A 22,081-nucleotide genomic window follows, 5' to 3' on the forward strand; every position below is an offset into this window, starting at 1 on the left:
TGTTGATGGGGCGGGATGTAGGCGTCGCTATTTTGACCGCCGGTCACATAACTACATTCTGTGTGTACAGCTTCTCTATATGATTATTCTCGAACCTTGCATTACTCCTATAGTAACAAACCAGGAAGAATCAACAAGGTATTGATCCATATGGATTATCATGTGCACTAATTCCATTAAACAGGATTTATGTAGTGTTAGCTTAATTAACCAATAACATTGTGCACATATTTTCATGAGGTACAGCTACACACAAAACCCAGTAGATGAGAAAGGAAGAAGTGATGTAATATTACCAAAATCCAATTTTATTGGTTACTGCAGACAGTCAATATAAGTGCTGTGGTAGCAGAAAGACCAAGGTTTAGTGCTACCACAATTAGTCTTCTATCCACTCCTTCTAGGGTTGCCTTGTGGTGAGCCTGTCCTCCTACATGCCCCCACCATTAATTGTATTGTGCAGGGACCCAGTGATACCAGACAGAGGAGACCACTGACTCTACTGAGCAGGAGATAGCAGGCACAGGGGCTCTGTCATTTCTAAGACTGAGCACCATCCTGGCACCGACACACAGATGAGGCTCTGCAGGGCCATCTTAACAGCTGTGTAGGCCCCTGGGCAAAGCAATGAGCTGGGGCCCCTACCCATCCTCTAGCGGCAGTGGTGGGGGTGCTATCAGCGGCAGCTTTGATGTCTTATGGGCGGTAGGGGGTGTTCTGTCTTCCGCTCTGCATGTGGGACCTGGAGAAGTGATTTCTGCTAATTACTCCTTTACTGCACAGATGGTGGGAGATGGGGCAGAAGGTAAAACACTAAACTGTGGAATGGGGCATTGGGCTGAATAAAGGGGACCTGGTACATGACTTCCCTGGGTATTAAATACTGCCTACCACCCTGGGAGAGGTGGATAGTGGAGTGGGCTTAATATTCATCATTTTCCGGTGGGAAGGCAGCCTGCTTGACTGCAGATATCTCCAGTTCCTGGAAATAGATTTCTTAGCTTTTAATGGGATAACAAACAAGGAGAGTCCCAACTTTCAGGAGGTTCTGGGGACTTGGGGATCAGAGCTCAGGAGCCAGACCAATTCACCAACGAAAATGTAAAACTGCATATTGGAGCTGGAGCAGGGACCAGCTGCTGGAAGGCTGATATCTCTGGTTCTGGGCATAGTAGAGACAAGCTGCCAGTATCCATCGAAAGGGTAGAGTCCCAGCTTTTGGAGTATACCCTCAGAAAAACTGTAAATCTCAGAACTCAAGACGTCTGGCTATGAAGAACGACTAACAGGCTGTGATGCAGACTATGCTTTGCAGTTGGATATCTCAGGTTCCCCAGGGCAGAATTTCAAAAATCTAATACCCCTGGAAAAAAGGGACCCAGCCTAGAGCCCTTATACTACTTGGCAACTGCCCATTGAGCCCGTACGAAAAGACGGCCCTGGAGGCCAAGGCTGCACACTTTTGGTACTGCCTGATTTACTCTCTCTGTAGTAGAAGACTTCTGGTGCACGGGGTACAAGTAAATGTTGTCTGGCCCTCCAATCAGTGGCCAGTTTTTACTTGCAGCCGCTACACTGCATCTACTATTCCAGGGAAGGGAAGGCAAATGAAAAGTGTACAATTTTGATGTAAACTGCTTTAAGAAGCGCAGTATGCAAAGATTTTAAAGCTACATCACCTTGAAAGCACTTTTAACCCAACATATTTATAAATGGTTTCCATGTGTCAAGGAAGGAAGCCACTTACGTTGATGATTAACCAAAGTAATCTTTAACAAGAGAGAAGCACCCTTTGACACTAGAAATTAGAAAAACAGAACTCAGCATTTCCTACAGCCATTAACTGATGTGCATAGTGTAGTAGGGTTGAGTTCATACCGACGCCAGGATCCCGGCTGTTAGATGGCTGGCGGGGGGTGAGCGCAACAAAACCCCTTGCGGGCCCACTGTATGGGTGTCGTGGACACCCACGAGTGGGAATAGTCCCTGTTGATAGGCATGCCGACCTGCGGCCTATTCAGGGCGTTGGCACTGTGAGCGGCGGTCGGGACATAAACGCATCCCGTGCAGTATAGGGGGTGAGGGCAAAAACAGTTCTGAGCATGAAACGGTCAAAAACAGAAAAACTTCCCAATTCTATATAGCTCAATTAGTACAATCACTCAATTTTTGTCCTGTCCTCTTGAGAAGTTGGGGTCCCTCCATCAGAATTCAGGTCGGGGGTGATGTGCACAAAAGTGGACAACACTATATTTACACATTCTCTGCAAGCAATAATAGATGAACTACAGTTCTGGGCTTGCAGTAATTGTGAACCAAAGATAAAGGTAAGCAAATTGACCTATTAATGAGGGGTAAAGGTTTCATTATATTGTCTGTCGTTAGATGTCTGAGGAGCTCTGTAAATGCTAAGAAAATCCATCAGAAATTGCTCATTGCATGCTGCCATATCTCTTTAAAATATGTAACCATAACTACACTAGTTAGCCTTGACCATAAAATCAAGCTGCAAGCTCTGATGCCTAGATTGATTGGCACCTACATAATGTTCAATGCAAGAAGAGCAGGATAAAATGTGCGTCAGAATGGAGGGCACTAAAGACAATAAAATAATTCCATTTTGTAGATGTTTGCGAAATTTTCTGAAATCTCTGAATTTAATCAATGCATTAAATGGGCTTGGTAGCAGCAATGTATTCCTCAGTGGGCTTGTTTTACCTGTACATTCCAGTACCTGCTCTGCTTGTTACTAAGGGCCTAATTCAGACCTGATCGCTCCTCTGCATTTTTGCAGAGGTCTGCGATCAGATAGTCGCCACACATAGAGAGTGAAAACCGGCCCCATGCCAGTGTACGAATGCATGCGTACACCGTGCGAACACTTCACCAGACAGCGGATATCTGAAACTCTCTCACCATTGCATGATTTCTCCAGTCTGTGAGTAGCCCAGGACTTACTCCTACAGTGCGATACAAACAGGCTGATGGGGCCGGTGCTGACGTCACCCCCCCCCCCCCCCCCCTGAAAACGCTTGGGAACATCTGCGTTTTTCCTGCCACTCCCAGAAAATGCCCAGTTAACGCCCACGAACGTCTGCTTCCTGTCAATCACCTCGCGTACGCCTAGCAAATCTACATTTTTGCACCATTCTGTTGCTGTTTGGGCTTGTGCGTATTGCGGTGCATGCGCTGTCATTCGATAATCGGCCGCTGCGTGATTTCGCATTACAGTGATTAGGTCTGAATTAGGCCCTTAGTCACTGTCCTGCCTTGGGCAGCTACACAATGGAAACACTTCTCACAATAATTATATTATACATGTAAGAAAACGGAATGTACATGCAGTATCCTTTGTAAAATATTACTATTGTTATTGTACAAAGAGCAGAATACTATAGAACTGTGTAAATGACATTGGGTTTTGTAGAAAAAACACTTACCAAAGAGGGTGGGGAACGGGATTCAGTATGGGATTCCGGCGGTCAGGAGGCAGACACCGGAATGCTGACAGGCGACATCCCGGGAGCAAGTGCGCTCGCCAAGCTTAGGGCGCGGTGGGAAGCTTTGCTCGCCACACTATTCTATTCCCCTTCGGGTGGTGGCGTGGACCAACATCCGAGGGGGAATAACAGGCTTCTGACGGGATTCCGGTCGTCACCATTTACACGCCTGTCAGGATTCCGGCGTCGGGATCCTGACAGGCGGTATATTCACCGCATCCCGGGAAATGATAAGTATGGTAGTAGGAAAAACAAATTAGGGAGGAAAGTGGAACTTTACCGGTTGTGACAGGTGCAGGGTGCTAGAATGAACAATTAATGGATTAATTCACACACCTTTGACCTTTTTTTTTTAATCTTTTGGTAAACCTGCTGGATAATGATTTTGCAGATAAGAAGATCACATACCTGTATTACCTAGTTTTATTGGCTTAAAAAAATAAGAATTTACTTACCGATAATTCTATTTCTCATAGTCCGTAGTGGATGCTGGGGACTCCGTAAGGACCATGGGGAATAGCGGCTCCGCAGGAGACTGGGCACATCTAAAGAAAGCTTTAGGACTATCTGGTGTGCACTGGCTCCTCCCCCTATGACCCTCCTCCAAACCTCAGTTAGGATACTGTGCCCGGACGAGCGTACACAATAAGGAAGGATTTTGAATCCCGGGTAAGACTCATACCAGCCAAACCAATCACACCGTATAACCTGTGATCTGAACCCAGTTAACAGCATGATAACAGAGGAGCCTCTGATAGATGGCTCACAACAATAATAACCCGATTTTTGTAACAATAACTATGTACAAGTATTGCAGACAATCCGCACTTGGGATGGGCGCCCAGCATCCACTACGGACTATGAGAAAATAAGATTTTACTTACCGATAAATCTATTTCTCGTAGTCCGTAGTGGATGCTGGGGACTCCGTCAGGACCATGGGGAATAGCGGCTCCGCAGGAGACAGGGCACAAAACTAAAGCTTTAGGATCAGGTGGTGTGTACTGGCTCCTCCCCCTATGACCCTCCTCCAAGCCTCAGTTAGGATACTGTGCCCGGACGAGCGTACACAATAAGGAAGGATATTGAATCCCGGGTAAGACTCATACCAGCCACACCAATCACACCGTATAACTTGTGATCTAAACCCAGTTAACAGTATGACAAACGTAGGAGCCTCTGAACAGACGGCTCACAACAAATAACAACCCGATTTTTTTGTAACAATAACTATGTACAAGTATTGCAGACAATCCGCACTTGGGATGGGCGCCCAGCATCCACTACGGACTACGAGAAATAGATTTATCGGTAAGTAAAATCTTATTTTCTCTGACGTCCTAAGTGGATGCTGGGGACTCCGTCAGGACCATGGGGATTATACCAAAGCTCCCAAACGGGCGGGAGAGTGCGGATGACTCTGCAGCACCGAATGAGAGAACTCCAGGTCCTCTTTAGCCAGGGCATCAAATTTGTAGAATTTTACAAACGTGTTCTCCCCCGACCACGTAGCTGCTCGGCAGAGTTGTAATGCCGAGACCCCTCGGGCAGCCGCCCAGGATGAGCCCACCTTCCTTGTGGAATGGGCCTTGACAGATTTAGGCTGTGGCAGGCCTGCCACAGAATGTGCAAGTTGAATTGTGCTACAAATCCAACGAGCAATCGTCTGCTTAGAAGCAGGAGCACCCAGCTTGTTGGGTGCATACAGTATAAACAGCGAGTCAGATTTTCTGACTCCAGCCGTCCTTGAAATGTATATTTTCAATGCCCTGACCACGTCCAGCAACTTGGAATCTTCCAAATCGCTAGTAGCCGCAGGCACCACAATAGGCTGGTTCAGGTGAAACGCTGACACCACCTTAGGCAGAAAATGAGGACGCGTCCGCAGTTCTGCCCTGTCCGAATGGAAAATCAGATATGGGCTCTTATACGATAAAGCCGCCAATTCTGATACTCTCCTGGCTGAAGCCAGGGCCAGTAGCATGGTTACTTTCCATGTAAGATATTTCAAATCCACCGATTTGAGTGGCTCAAACCAATGGGATTTGAGAAAATCCAAAACTACATTCAGGTCCCACGGAGCCACTGGGGGCACAACCGGGGGCTGTATATGTAGTACTCCTTTTACAAAAGTCTGGACTTCAGGAACTGAAGCCAATTCTTTCTGGAAGAAAATCGACAGGGCCGAAATTTGAACCTTAATGGACCCCAATTTGAGGCCCATAGACAATCCTGTTTGCAGGAAATGTAGGAATCGACCCAGTTGAAATTCCTCCGTGGGGGCCTTCCTGGCCTCACACCACGCAACATATTTTCTCCAAATGCGGTGATAATGTTGTGCAGTCACCTCCTTCCTGGCTTTAACCAGTGTAGGAATGACCTCTTCTGGAATGCCTTTTTCCTTTAGAATTCGGCGTTCAACCGCCATGCCGTCAAACGCAGCCGCGGTAAGTCTTGGAATAGACACGGTCCCTGCTGAATCAGGTCCCGTCTTAGAGGTAGAGGCCACGGATTTTCCGTGAGCATCTCCTGAAGTTCCGGGTACCAAGTTCTTCTTGGCCAATCCGGAGCCACGAGTATCGTTCTTACTCCCCTTTGCCGTATAATTCTCAGTACTTTGGGTATGAGAGGCAGAGGAGGAAATACATACACTGACTGGTACACCCACGGTGTTACCAGAGCGTCCACAGCTATTGCCTGAGGGTCTCTTGACCTGGCGCAATACCTGTCCAGTTTTTTGTTGAGGCGAGACGCCATCATATCCACCTTTGGTTTTTCCCAACGGTTCACAATCATGTGGAAGACTTCTGGATGAAGTCCCCACTCTCCCGGGTGTAGATCGTGTCTGCTGAGGAAGTCTGCTTCCCAGTTGTCTACTCCCGGAATGAACACTGCTGACAGTGCTATCACATGATCTTCCGCCCAGCGAAGAATCCTTGCAGCTTCTGCCATTGCTCTCCTGCTTCTTGTGCCGCCCTGTCTGTTTACGTGGGCGACTGCCGTGATGTTGTCCGACTGGATCAACACCGGCTGACCCTGAAGCAGGGGTTTTGCCAGGCTTAGAGCATTGTAAATTTCTCTTAGCTCCAGTATATTTATATGAAGAGACATCTCCAGGCTTGACCATACTCCCTGGAAGTTTCTTCCCTGTGTGACCGCTCCCCAGCCTCTCAGACTGGCATCCGTGGTCACCAGGACCCAGTCCTGTATGCCGAATCTGCGGCCCTCTAACAGATGAGCACTCTGCAACCACCACAGAAGAGACACCCTTGTCCGTGGCGATAAGGTTATCCGCTGATGCATCTGCAGATGCGATCCGGACCATTTGTCCAGCAGATCCCACTGAAAAGTTCGTGCGTGGAATCTGCCGAATGGAATTGCTTCGTAAGAAGCCACCATCTTTCCCAGGACTCTTGTGCATTGATGCACAGACACTTTTCCTGGTTTTAGGAGGTTCCTGACAAGTTCGGATAACTCCTTGGCTTTCTCCTCCGGAAGAAACACCTTTTTCTGAACCGTGTCCAGAATCATTCCCAGGAACAGCAGACGTGTTGTCGGGGTCAACTGAGATTTTGTAAAATTCAGAATCCACCCGTGTTGTTGCAGCACTACTTGGGTTAGTGCTACTCCGTCCTCCAGCTGTTCTCTGGACCTTGCCCTTATCAGGAGATCGTCCAAGTAAGGGATAATTAATACGCCTCTTCTTCGCAGAAGAATCATCATTTCGGCCATTACCTTGGTAAAGACCCGAGGTGCCGTGGACAATCCAAACGGCAGCGTCTGAAACTGATAATGACAGTTTTGCACCACGAACCTGAGGTACCCTTGATGTGAAGGGCAAATTGGGACATGCAGGTAAGCATCCTTTATGTCCAGGGACACCATAAAGTCCCCTTCTTCCAGATTCGCTATCACTGCTCTGAGTGATTCCATCTTGAACTTGAATTTTTGTATGTACAGGTTCAAAGATTTCAGATTTAGAATAGGTCTTACCGAGCCGTCCGGCTTCGGTACCACAAATAGCGTGGAGTAATACCCCTTTCCCTGTTGTAGGAGGGGTACCTTGACTATCACCTGCTGAGAAAACAGCTTGTGAATGGCTTCCAATACCGTCGCCCTGTCTGAGGGAGACGTTGGCAAAGCAGACTTTAGGAACCGGCGAGGGGGAGACTTCTCGAATTCCAACCTGTAACCCTGAGATACTACCTGCAGGATCCAAGGGTCCACCTGTGAGCAAGCCCACTGTGCGCTGAAATTCCTGAGTCGACCCCCCACCGCTCCTGAGTCCGCTTGTACAGCCCCAGCGTCATGCTGAGGGCTTTGCAGAACCCTGGGAGGGCTTCTGTTCCTGGGCAGGGGCTGCTTGCTGCCCTCTCTTACCCCTTCCTCTGCCCCGGGGCAGATATGACTGTCCTTTTGCCCTCTTGTTCTTATAGGACCGAAAGGACTGCGGCTGAAAAGACGGTGTCTTTTTCTGTTGGGAGGGGGTCTGAGGTAAAAAGGTGGATTTTCCGGCAGTTGCCGTGGCCACCAGATCCGATAGACCTACGCCAAATAATTCCTCCCCTTTATACGGCAATACTTCCATATGTCGTTTGGAATCCGCATCACCTGACCACTGTCGCGTCCATAATTTTCTTCTGGCAGATATGGACATCGCACTTACTCTCGATGCCAGAGTGCAAATATCCCTCTGAGCATTTCGCATATAAAGAAAAGCATCCTTAATTGCTCTATAGTCAATAAAATACTGTCCCTATCCAGGGTATCAATATTTTCAGTCAGGGAATCCGACCAGACCACCCCAGCACTGCACATCCAGGCTGAGGCGATGGCTGGTCGCAGTATAACACCAGTATGTGTGTATATACTCTTTAGGGTAGTTTCCAGCCTCCTATCAGCTGGATCCTTGAGGGCGGCCGTATCAGGAGACGGTAACGCCACTTGTTTTGATAAGCGTGTGAGCGCCTTATCCACCCTAGGGGGTGTTTCCCAGCGCGCCCTAACCTCTGGCGGGAAAGGGTATAATGCCAATAACTTTTTTGAAATTAGCACTTTTCTATCTGGGTTAACCCACGCTTCATCACATACATCATTCAATTCCTCTGATTCAGGAAAAACTACAGGTAGTTTTTTCACCCCCCACATAATACCCCTTTTTGTGGTACTTGCAGTATCAGAGATATGCAAAGCCTCCTTCATTGCCGTGATCATATAACGTGTGGCTCTACTTGAAAATACGTTTGTTTCTTCACCGTCGACACTAGATTCAGTGTCCGTGTCTGGGTCTGTGTCGACCGACTGAGGTAAAGGGCGTTTTACAGCCCCTGACGGTGTCTGAGACGCCTGGGCAGGTACCAACTGGTTTTCCGGCCGTCTCATGTCGTCAACTGATTTTTGTAATGTGCTGACATTATCACGTAATTCCATAAACAAAGCCATCCATTCCGGTGTCGACTCCCTGGGGGGTGACATCACCATTACCGGCAATTGCTCTGCCTCCACACCAACATCGTCCTCATACATGTCGACACACACGTACCGACACACAGCAGACACACAGGGAATGCTCTTATCGAAGACAGGACCCCACTAGTTCTTTGGGGAGACAGAGGGAGAGTTTGCCAGCACACACCCAAGCGCTATAATATATATGGGAACAACCTTATATAAGTGTTGTATCCTTATAGCAGCTTAAATATATAAAATATCGCCAAAAAAAGTGCCCCCCCTCTCTGTTTTACCCTGTTTCTGTAGTGCAGTGCAGGGGAGAGTCCTGGGAGCCTTCCTCACAGCGGAGCTGAGCAGGAAAATGGCGCTGTGTGCTGAGGAGAATAAGCCCCGCCCCCTATTCCGGCGGGCTTTTCTCCCGTAGTTTGTAATATCTGGCAGGGGTTAAATACATCCATATAGCCTCAAGGGCTATATGTGATGTATTTTTTAGCCATAAAAGGTATTTACATTGCTGCCCAGGGCGCCCCCAGCAGAGCCCTGCACCCTCCGTGACCGTTGGTGAGAAGTGTGTGACAAACAATGGCGCACAGCTGCAGTGCTGTGCGCTACCTTCAAGAAGACTGAAGAGCCTTCTGCCGCCGGTTTCTGGACCTTCAATCTTCAGCATCTGCAAGGGGGGTCGGCGGCGCGGCTCCGGGACGAACCCCAGGGTGAGACCTGTGTTTCGACTCCCTCTGGAGCTAATGGTGTCCAGTAGCCTAAGAAGCCAATCCATCCTGCACGCAGGTGAGTTGAACTTCTCTCCCCTAAGTCCCTCGATGCAGTGAGCCTGTTGCCAGCAGGACTCACTGAAAATAAAAAACCTAAAAACTTTTTCTAAGCAGCTCCTTAAGAGAGCCACCTAGATTGCACCCTGCTCGGACGGGCACAAAAACCTAACTGAGGCTTGGAGGAGGGTCATAGGGGGAGGAGCCAGTACACACCACCTGATCCTAAAGCTTTAGTTTTGTGCCCTGTCTCCTGCGGAGCCGCTATTCCCCATGGTCCTGACGGAGTCCCCAGCATCCACTTAGGACGTCAGAGAAATAGAATTATCGGTAAGTAAATTCTTATTTTCTCTAACGTCCTAAGTGGATGCTGGGGACTCCGTAAGGACCATGGGGATTATACCAAAGCTCCCAAACGGTCGGGAGAGTGCGGATGACTCTGCAGCACCAATTGAGAGAACTCCAGGTCCTCCTCAGCCAGGATATCAATTTTGTAGAATTTTACAAACGTATTTGCTCCTGACCAAGTAGCTGCTCGGCAAAGTTGTAAAGCCGAGACCCCTCGGGCAGCCGCCCAAGATGAGCCCACCTTCCTTGTGGAGTGGGCATTTACAGATTTTTGGCTGTGGCAGGCCTGCCACAGAATGTGCAAGCTGAATTGTACTACAAATCCAACGAGCAATAGTCTGCTTAGAAGCAGGAGCACCCAGCTTGTTGGGTGCATGCAGGATAAACAGCGAGTCAGATTTCCTGACTCCAGCCGTCCTGGAAACATATATTTTCAGGGCACTGACAACGTCTAGCAACTCGGAGGCCTCCAAGTCCCTAGTAGCCGCAGGCACCACAAATAGGTTGGTTCAGGTGAAACGCTGAAACCACCTTGGAGAGAAACTGAGGACGAGTCCTCAATTCCGCCCCGTCCGAATGGAAAATCAGATAAGGGCTTTTTCAGGATAAAGCCGCCAATTCTGACACGCGCCTGGCCCAGGCCAGGGCCAACAGCATGACCACTTTTCATGTGAGATATTTTAACTCCACAGATTTAAGTGGTTCAAACCAATGTGACTTTTGGAACCCAAAACTACATTGAGATCCCAAAGTGCCACTGGAGGCACAAAAGGAGGCTGTATATGCAGTACCCCTTTTACAAACGTCTGAACTTCAGGGACTGAAGCTAGTTCTTTTTGGAAGAAAATTTACAGGCCCGAAATTTGAACCTTAATGGACCCCAATTTCAGGCCCATAGACACTCCTGTTTGCAGGAAATGTAGGAATCGACCCAGTTGAATTTCCTCCGTCGGGCCTTACTGGCCTCGCACCACGCAACATATTTTCGCCAATTGCGGTGATAATGTGTTTGCGGTTACATCCTTCCTGGCTTTGATCAGGATAGGGATGACTTCATCCGGAATGCCTTTTTTTCCTTCAGGATCCGGCGTTCAACCGCCATGCCGTCAAACGCCATGCCGTCAAACGCAGCCGCGGTAAGTCTTGGAACAGACAGGGTCCTTGCTGGAGCAGGTCCCTTCTTAGAGGTAGAGGCCACGGATCCTCCGTGAGCATCTCTTGAAGTTCCGGTTACCAAGTCCTTCTTGGCCAATCCGGAACCACGAATATAGTGCTTACTCCTCTCCATCTTATCAATCTCAGTACCTTGGGTATGAGAGGCAGAGGAGGGAACACATACCCTGACTGGTACACCTACGGTGTTACCAGAGCGTCTACAGCTTATTGCCTGAGGGTCCCTGGACCTGGCGCAATACCTGTCGAGTTTTTAATCATGTGGAAGACTTCTGGGTGAAGTCCCCACTCTCCCGGGTGGAGGTCGTGCTGAGGAAGTCTGCTTCCCAGTTGTCCACTCCCGGAATGAATACTGCTGACAGTGCGATCACATGATTTTCCGCCCAGCGAAGAATCCTTGCAGCTTCTGCCATTGCCCTCCTGCTTCTTGTGCCACCCTGTCTGTTTACGTGGGTGACTGCCGTGATGTTGTCCGACTGGATCAACACCGGCTGACCTTGAAGCAGAGGTCTTGCTAAGCTTAGAGCATTGTAAATGTCCCTTAGCTTCAGGATATTTATGTGAAGTGATGTCTCCAGGCTTGACCATAAGCCCTGGATATTCCTTCCCTGTGTGACTGCTCCCCAGCCTCGCAGGCTGGCATCCGTGGTCACCAGGACCCAGTCCTGAATGCCTAATCTGCGGCCCTCTAGAAGATGAGCACTCTGCAACCACCACAGGAGGGACACCCTTGTCCTTGGTGACAGGGTTATCCGCTGATGCATCTGAAGATGCGACCCGGACCATTTGTCCAGCAGGTCCCACTGGAAAGTTCTTGCGTGGAATCTGCCGAATGGGATTGCTTCGTAGGAAGCCACCATTTTACCCAGAACCCTTGTGCATTGATGCACTGAGACTTGGCTCGGTTTTAGGAGGTTCCTGACTAGCTCGGATAACTCCCTGGCTTTCTCCTCCGGGAGAAACACCTTTTTCTGGACTGTGTCCAGGATCATCGCTAGGAACAGAAGACACGTCGTCGGAACCAGGTGCGATTTTGGAATATTGAGAATCCAATCGTGCTGCCGCAACACTACCTGAGATAGTGCTACACCGACCTCCAACTGTTCCCTGGATCTTACCCTTATCAGGGAATTGTCCAAGTAAGGGATAACTAAAATTCACTTCCTTCGAAGGAATATCATCATTTCGGCCATTACCTTGGTAAAGACCCGGGGTGCCGTGGACCATCCATACGGCAGCGTCTGAACTGATAGTGACAGTTCTGTACCATAAACCTGAGGTACCCTTGGTGAGAAGGGTAAATTTTGACAAGAAGGTAAGCATCCTTGATGTCCCGAGACATCATGTAGTCCCCTTCTTCCAGGTTCGCAATCACTGCTCTGAGTGACTCAATCTTGAATTTGAACCTCTGTATGTAAGTGTTCAAAGATTTTAGATTTAGAATCGGTCTCACCGAGCCGTCCGGCTTCGGTACCACAACAGTGTGGAATAATACCCCGTTCCCTGTTGCAGGAGGGGTATCTTGATTATCACCTGCTGGGAATACAGCTTGTGAATGGCTTCCAAAACTGTCTCCCTGTCAGAAGGAGACATCGGTAAAGCCGACTTTAGGAAACGGCGAGGGGGAGACGTCTCGAATTCTAATTTGTACCCCTGAGATATCACCTGAAGGATCCAGGGGTCTACTTGCGAGTGAGCCCACTGCGCGCTGAAATTCATTGAGACGGGCCCCCCACCGTGCCTGATTCTGCTTGTAAAGCCCCAGCGTATACTGAGGGCTTGGCAGAGGCGGGAGAGGGTTTCTGTTTCTGGGAACTGGCTGATTTCTGCAGCCTTTTTCCTCTCCCTCTGTCACGGGACAGAAATGAGGAACCTTTTGCCCGCTTGTCCACGAAAAGACTGCGCCTGATAATACGGCGTCTTCTCATGTTGAGAGGCGACCTGGGGTACAAACGTGGAATTCCCAGCTGTTGCCGTGGCCACCAGGTCTGAAAGACCGACCCCAAATAACTCCTCCCCTTAATAAAGCAATACTTCCAAATGCCGTTTGGAATACGCATCACCTGACCACTGACGTGTCCATAACCCTCTACTGGTAGAAATGGACAACGCGCTTAGACTTGATGCCAGTCGGCAAATATTCTGCTGTGCATCACGCATATATAGAAATGCATCTTTTAAATGCTCTATAGGCAAAAATATACTGTCCCTATCTAGGGTATCAATATTTTCAGTCAGGGAATCCGACCACGCCAACCCAGCACTGCACATCCAGGCTGAGGCGATTGCTGGTCGCAGTATAACACCAGTATGTGTGTAAATACCTTTTAGGATACCCTCCTGCTTTCTATCAGCAGGATCCTTAAGGGCGGCCATCTCAGGCGAAGGTAGAGCCCTTACAAGCGTGTGAGCGCTTTATCCACCCTAGGGGGTGTTTCCCAACGCACCCTAACCTCTGGCGGGAAAGGATATAATGCCAATAACATTTTAGAAATTATCAGTTGTTATCGGGGGAAACCCACGCATCATCACACACCTCATTTAATTTCTCAGATTCAGGAAAACTACAGGTAGTTTTTCCTCACCGAACATAATACCCCTTTTTTTGGTGGTACTCGTATTATCAGAAATGTGTAAAACATTTTTCATTGCCTCAATCATGTAACGTGTGGCCCTACTGGAAGTCACATTCGTCTCTTCACCGTCGACACTGGAGTCAGTATCCGTGTCGGCGTCTATATCTGCCATCTGAGGTAACGGGCGCTTTAAAGCCCCTGACGGCCTATGAGACGTCTGGACAGGCACAAGCTGAGTAGCCGGCTGTCTCATGTCAACCACTGTCTTTTATACAGAGCTGACACTGTCACGTAATTCCTTCCAACAGTTCATCCACTCAGGTGTCGACCCCCTAGGGGGTGACATCACTATTACAGGCAATCTGCTCCGTCTCCACATCATTTTTCTCCTCAAACATGTCGACACAAAAGTACCGACATACAGCACACACACAGGGAATGCTCTGATAGAGGACAGGACCCCACTAGCCCTTTGGGGAGACAGAGGGAGAGTTTGCCAGCACACACCAGAGCGCTATATAAATACAGGGATAACCTTATATAAGTGTTTTTCCCCTTATAGCTGCTGTATAGTTAATACTGCGCTTAATTAGTGCCCCCCTCTCTTTTTTAACCCTTTCTGTAGTGTAGTGACTGCAGGGGAGAGCCAGGGAGCTTCCCTCCAACGGAGCTGTGAGGGAAAATGGCGCCAGTGTGCTGAGGAGATAGGCTCCGCCCCTTTTTCACGGACTTTTCTCCTGCTTTTTTATGGATTCTGGCAGGGGTTAAATGCATCCATATAGCCCAGGAGCTATATGTGATGCATTTTTTGCCATCCAAGGTGTTTTTATTGCGTCTCAGGGCGCCCCCCCCCAGCGCCCTGCACCCTCAGTGACCGAAAAGTGAAGTGTGCTGAGAGCAATGGCGCACAGCTGCAGTGCTGTGCGCTACCTTGTTGAAGACAGGACGTCTTCTGCCGCCGATTTTCCGGACCTCTTCTGCCTTCTGGCTCTGTAAGGGGGCCGGCGGCGCGGCTCTGGGACCCATCCAAGCTGGGCCTGTGATCGTCCCTCTGGAGCTAATGTCCAGTAGCCTAAGAAGCCCAATCCACTCTGCACGCAGGTGAGTTCGCTTCTTCTCCCCTTAGTCCCTCGATGCAGTGAGCCTGTTGCCAGCAGGTCTCACTGAAAATAAAAAACCTAAACTAAAACTTTCACTAAGAAGCTCAGGAGAGCCCCTAGTGTGCACCCTTCTCGTTCGGGCACAGAGATCTAACTGAGGCTTGGAGGAGGGTCATAGGGGGAGGAGCCAGTGCACACCAGATAGTCCTAAAGCTTTCTTTAGATGTGCCCAGTCTCCTGCGGAGCCGCTATTCCCCATGGTCCTTACGGAGTCCCCAGCATCCACTTAGGACGTTAGAGAAAAAACAGTAGTACAACTATTATACTCACATATACTGTTTGTCAGGTTTTTTTAAATATTGATGTGTATCAAAGTTTTCTGTGTTTTCTAACTGTTGTATTAAAGGTCAGATTACCTATACATGAAACCCCTCCCTGTACACGGTATCAGTGGCGCTCAACTACTGATGATGTTCTTTGTTAGGTTAAGATTGTTGCGGGTTTCCGAAAGAGGTGAGTGCCCATAGCAGAAATTGCATGTATAAGAATAATGTGAACCCAAAATGCGGCCCTGACGGCTTGCACAACCTCTGATAAAGAAGCTGGCGGAATAAGAAGCCAACATCAGCCTCGTCAACCTCTGCTCTATTTTCCTACACAACGACGTCAGGGATTCAGCACAGGTCACACAGCGCTCAATGTTACACTGCTCAAGGTCACTAGAGGAGTATACATTGTTACCAACACAGGCAAGCACATAAAACAAACCCAATGCACTAATTATCCTATCCCAGTGCTATATCCCAAACAAAGAGTAATTAAAAACCATGGATGATGCTTTAATTTGTTACGGTGACAGACACATTACTATTATTAACATACTGCAATCCTGGTATATTGCAGCTTACAAATAAGAGAACTTGCTGTTTGCAAACATACAGGTAGGCACCACAAACTGTCCATTTACTGTAAATATAGAGAATCCAGGCATGGTTTAATGAATGAATAATAATTTTATTTTTATTTACATTTAATTCAAATGAAAAGTCAGCCTGTGAGCAGCTCTCACTACTGCATGCTGCAGTGTAACATAGTAACCAGGCATCCACGTCACCCTGCCTGTCAATGACAGCTGCAATGAGAGCAAGCTCTATAGTACAGTAGCAGGCAGACCTGCAGCTGGCACTCCTACCCAAGAGGTAATACAGCCGGGCTGGAAAGTGGGCCAAATACCGGGCTACACCAACCACAGAGACCCCGCCGCCTCTCACCTTATTTCTCCCCAGGAGGAATGACTTTGAGGGTAAATCCTTCAGCACTTGCCGCACCATGGAGGCCGCCATGTCTAACCGGAAGAGAAGAAAAAGTCTCTACAATGGACAGCGGCTGCCAGGAGTGTGACGTCAGAGTCCGGGCAGTAGTCTGGACACACCCCTAGCAGCCGATTGGCTGTAAAGCACAGACCCTGCCACGCCTCCTCCTACATGATATGAAGGTAGAAGTTGTGGCCGCCTGGCCGGCATTATTATAATCTCACTCATTGATGATGAGTTGTTATACATTGGCCCGAGGTAGATGTTGCAAACCATCTAACGAGTAGGGTAGTTGCCCATAGCAACAATCATCTTCTACAATTTTATAGAATCTGTTTGATAAATGATAGCTAGATGCTGTAGGTCACTTCTCAACACTTTAGAACAGGGCTGGCCAAACCGGTCCTCAGGATCTACCAACAGTTCATGTTTTCCAGGGATCCTGGAGATCTGTAGAATTGTCAGTTAGGAATGAATGCAGCACATCTTAATTATACCCCTTTCTCTGACGTCCTAGTGGATGCTGGGACTCCGTCAGGACCATGGGGAATAGCGGCTCCGCAGGAGACAGGGCACAAAATTTAAAAGTTTGACCACTAGGTGGTGTGTACTGGCTCCTCCCCCTATGACCCTCCTCCAAGCCTCAGTTAGGTTTTTGTGCCCGTCCGAGCAGGGTGCAATCTAGGTGGCTCTCCTAAAGAGCTGCTTAGAAAAAGTTTGTTAGGTTTTTTATTTTCAGTGAGTCCTGCTGGCAACAGGCTCACTGCAACGAGGGACTTAGGGGAGAAGAAGTGAACTCACCTGCGTGCAGGATGGATTTGCTTCTTAGGCTACTGGACACTAGCTCCAGAGGGACGATCACAGGTACAGCCTGGATGGGTCACCGGAGCCGCGCCGCCGACCCCCTTGCAGATGCCGAATAGAGAAGAGGTCCAGAAACCGGCGGCAGAAGACGTCTCAGTCTTCATGAGGTAGCGCACAGCACTGCAGCTGTGCGCCATTGCTCTCCGCACACTTCACACCAGCGGTCACTGAGGGTGCAGGGCGCTGGGGGGGCGCCCTGGGCAGCAATGTAATATACCTATTCTGGCTAAAATATATCACATATAGCCCCTGGGGCTATATGGATGTATTTAACCCCTGCCAGGTTCCAAAAAAACCGGGAGAAGAAGCCCGTTGAAAAGGGGGCGGGGCCTATTCTCCTCAGCACACAGCGCCATTTTCCTGCCCAGCTCCGCTGCGAGGAAGGCTCCCAGGACTCTCCCCTGCACTGCACTACAGAAACAGGGTAAAAACAGAGAGGGGGGGCACTTATTGGCGATATTTATAATATTTGAGCTGCTATAAAGGGAACACACTTATTAAGGTTGTCCCTATATATATTTATAGCGCTTGGGTGTGTGCTGGCAAACTCTCCCTCTGTCTCCCCAAAGGGCTAGTGGGGTCCTGTCTTCTATCAGAGCATTCCCTGTGTGTCTGCTGTGTGTCGGTACGTGTGTGTCGACATGTATGAGGACGATGTTGGCGTGGAGGCGGAGCAATTGCCTGTAATGGTGATGTCACCCCCTAGGGAGTCGACACCAGAATGGATGGCTTTGTTTATGGAATTACGGGATAGTGTCAGCACGCTACAAAAGTCGGTTGACGACATGAGACAGCCGGCAAACCAGTTAGTACCTGTCCAGGCGTCTCAGACACCGTCAGGGGCTGTAAAACGCCCTTTACCTCAGTCGGTCGACACAGACCCAGACACTGACACTGAATCCAGTGTCGACGGTGAAGAAACAAACGTATTTTCCAGTAGGGCCACACGTTATATGATCACGGCAATGAAGGAGGCTTTGCATATCTCTGATACTGCAAGTACCACAAAAAGGGGTATTATGTGGGGTGTGAAAAAACTACCGATAGTTTTTCCTGAATCAGAGGAACTGAATGAAGTGTGTGATGAAGCGTGGGTTACCCCAGATAGAAAACTGCTAATTTCAAAGAAGTTATTGGCATTATACCCTTTCCCGCCAGAGGTTAGGGCGCGCTGGGAAACATCTCCTAGGGTGGATAAGGCGCTCACACGCTTATCAAAGCAAGTGGCGTTACCGTCTCCTGATACGGCCGCCCTCAAGGATCCAGCTGATAGGAGGCTGGAGAATACATTAAAAAGTATATACTGAGACCAGCAATCGCCTCAGCCTGGATGTGCAGTGCTGGCGTGGCTTGGTCGGAGTCACTGTCTGAAAATATTGATACCCTGGATAGGGACAGTATTTTACTGACTATAGAGCAGTTAAAGGATGCATTTCTTTATATGCGAGATGCACAGAGAGATATTTGCACTCTGGCATCAAGAGTAAGTGCGATGTCCATATCTGCCAGAAGAAGTTTATGGACGCGCCAGTGGTCAGGTGATGCGGATTCCAAACGACATATGGAAGTATTGCCGTATAAGGGGGAGGAATTATTTGGGGTCGGTCTATCGGATCTGGTGGCCACGGCAACGGCCGGAAAATCCACCTTTTAACCCCAGGTCACCTCCCAGCAGAAAAAGCCGCAGGCTTTTCAGCCGCAGTCCTTTCGTCCCTATAAGAACAAACGAGCAAAAGGACATTCCTATTTGCCCCGAGGCAAAGGAAAGGGTAAGAGACTGCAACAAGCAGCTCCTTCCCAGGAGCAGAAGCCCTCCCCGGCTTCTACAAAGGCGTCAGCATGACGCTGGGACCTTACAAGCAGACTCAGGGGCGGTGGGGGGTCGCCTCAAACATTTCAGCGCACAGTGGGCTCACTCGCAGGTGGACCCCTGGATCCTGCAGGTAGTATCTCAGGGTTACAGGTTGGAATTCGAGAAGTCCCCTCCTCGCCGTTTCCTAAAGTCTGCTTTGCCAACGTCTCCCTCCGACAGGGCGACGGTATTGGAGGCCATTCACAAGCTGTATTCTCAGCAGGTGATAGTCAAGGTACCCCTCCTACAACAGGGACAGGGGTATTACTCCACGCTATTTGTGGTACCGAAGCCGGACGGCTCGGTAAGACCGATTCTAAAGAAAAGGCGTCTTAATTATCCCTTACTTGGACGATCTCCTGATAAGGGCAAGATCCAGAGAACAGCTGGAGGTCGGAGTAGCACTAACCCAAGTAGTGCTCCAACAACACGGGTGGATTCTGAATTTTCCAAAATCCCAACTGATCCCGACGACACGTCTGTTGTTCCTAGGGATGATTCTGGACACTGTTCAGAAAAAGGTATTTCTTCCGGAGGAGAAAGCCAGGGAGTTATCCGATCTAGTCAGGAACCTCCTAAAACCAGGAAAAGTATCTGTGCATCAATGCACAAGAGTCCTGGGAAAAATGGTAGCTTCTTACGAAGCGATTCCATTCGGCAGATTCCATGCACGAACTTTTCAGTGGGATCTGCTGGACAAATGGTCCGGATCGCATCTGCAGATGCATCAGCGGATAAAATTGTCCACAAGGACAAGAGTGTCTCTGCTATGGTGGTTGCAGAGTGCTCATCTGTTAGAGGGCCGCAGATTCGGCATACAGAACTGGGTCCTAGTGACCACGGATGCCAGCCTGAGAGGCTGGGGAGCGGTCACACAGGGAAGAAACTTCCAGGGCGTGTGGTCAAGCCTGGAGACGTCTCTTCACATAAATATACTGGAGCTAAGAGCAATCTACAATGCTCTAAGCCTGGCAAAACCTCTGCTTCAGGGTCAGCCGGTGTTGATTCAGTCGGACAACATCACGGCAGTCGCCCACGTAAACAGACAGGGCGGCACAAGAAGCAGGAGGGCAATGGCAGAAGCTGCAAGGATTCTCCGCTGGGCAGAAAATCATGTGTTAGCACTGTCAGCTGTGTTCATCCCGGGAGTGGACAACTGGGAAGCAGACTTCCTCAGCAGACACGATCTGCACCCGGGAGAGTGGGGACTTCATCCAGAAGTCTTCCACATGATTGTGGTCCATTGGGAAAGACCAATGGTGGACATGATGGCGTCCCGCCTCAACAAAAAACGAGACAGGTATTGCGCCAGGTCAAGAGACCCTCAGGCAATAGCTGTAGACGCTCTGGTAACACCATGGGTGTACCAGTCAGTGTATGTGTTTCCTCCTCTGCCTCTCATACCAAAAGTACTGAGAATTATACGGCAAAGGGGAGTAAGAACGATACTCGTGGCTCCGGATTGGCCAAGAAGAACTTGGTACCCGGAACTTCAGGAGATGCTCACGGAAGATCCGTGGCCTCTACCTCTAAGACGGGACCTGCTTCAGCAGGGACCGTGTCTATTCCAAGACTTACCGCGGCTGCGTTTGACGGCATGGCGGTTGAACGCCGAATCCTAAGGGAAAAAGGCATTCCGGAAGAGGTCATCCCTACCCTGGTAAAAGCCAGGAAGGAGGTGACTGCACAACATTATCACCGCATTTGGAGAAAATATGTTGCGTGGTGTGAGGCCAGGAAGGCCCCGACGGAGGAATTTCAACTGGGTCGATTCCTACATTTCCTGCAAACAGGATTGTCTATGGGCCTCAAATTAGGGTCCATTAAGGTTCAAATTTCGGCCCTGTCGATTTTCTTCCAGAAAGAATTGGCTTCAGTTCCTGAAGTCCAGACTTTTGTAAAAGGAGTACTACATATACAGCCCCCGGTTGTGCCCCCAGTGGCACCGTGGGATCTCAATGTAGTTTTGGATTTTCTCAAATCCCATTGGTTTGAGCCACTCAAATCGGTGGATTTGAAATATCTTACATGGAAAGTAACCATGCTACTGCCCCTGGCTTCAGCCAGGAGAGTGTCAGAATTGGCGGCTTTATCGTATAAAAGCCCATATCTGATTTTCCATTCGGACAGGGCAGAACTGCGGACGCGTCCTCACTTTCTGCCTAAGGTGGTTTCAGCGTTTCACCTGAACCAGCCTATTGTGGTGCCTGCGGCTACTAGCGATTTGGAGGATTCCAAGTTGCTGGACGTTGTCAGAGCATTGAAAATATATATTTCAAGGACGGCTGGAGTCAGAAAATCTGACTCGCTGTTTATACTGTATGCACCCAACAAGCTGGGTGCTCCTGCTTCTAAGCAGACGATTGCTCGTTGAATTTGTAGCACAATTCAACTTGCACATTCTGTGGCAGGCCTGCCACAGCCTAAATCTGTCAAGGCCCATTCCACAAGGAAGGTGGGCTCATCTTGGGCGGCTGCCCGAGGGGTCTCGGCATTACAACTCTGCCGAGCAGCTACGTGGTCAGGGGAGAACACGTTTGTAAAATTCTACAAATTTGATACCCTGGCTAAGGAGGACCTGGAGTTCTCTCATTCGGTGCTGCAGAGTCATCCGCACTCTCCCGCCCGTTTGGGAGCTTTGGTATAATCCCCATGGTCCTGACGGAGTCCCAGCATCCACTAGGACGTCAGAGAAAATAAGATTTTACTTACCGATAAATCTATTTCTCGTAGTCCGTAGTGGATGCTGGGCGCCCATCCCAAGTGCGGATTGTCTGCAATACTTGTACATAGTTATTGTTACAAAAAAATCGGGTTGTTATTGTTGTGAGCCGTCTATTCAGAGGCTCCTACGTTTGTCATACTGTTAACTGGGTTCAGATCACAAGTTGTACGGTGTGATTGGTGTGGCTGGTATGAGTCTTACCCGGGATTCAAAATCCTTCCTTATTGTGTACGCTCGTCCGGGCACAGTATCCTAACTGAGGCTTGGAGGAGGGTCATAGGGGGAGGAGCCAGTACACACCACCTAGTGGTCAAACTTTTAAATTTTGTGCCCTGTCTCCTGCGGAGCCGCTATTCCCCATGGTCCTGACGGAGTCCCAGCATCCACTACGGACTACGAGAAATAGATT

General features: G+C 49.1%; 1 protein-coding gene across 1 annotated transcript in view; it reads right to left on the reverse strand.

Moving 5' to 3' along the window:
• SUCLG2 (succinate-CoA ligase GDP-forming subunit beta) overlaps positions 1–16,303 on the reverse strand; it is a 475,764-nt gene extending 459,461 nt beyond the window's left edge. The window contains exon 1 of the mRNA XM_063940931.1: positions 16,190–16,303. Within this exon, the coding sequence (XP_063797001.1) occupies positions 16,190–16,261 (72 nt within the window). The 5' untranslated portion in view covers positions 16,262–16,303. The remainder of the gene's footprint in view (positions 1–16,189) is intronic.
• Positions 16,304–22,081: the final 5,778 nt, after the last annotated feature.

The sequence above is a fragment of the Pseudophryne corroboree genome, chromosome 9 (assembly GCF_028390025.1).
Source record: "Pseudophryne corroboree isolate aPseCor3 chromosome 9, aPseCor3.hap2, whole genome shotgun sequence".
NCBI lineage: Eukaryota > Metazoa > Chordata > Amphibia > Anura > Myobatrachidae > Pseudophryne > Pseudophryne corroboree.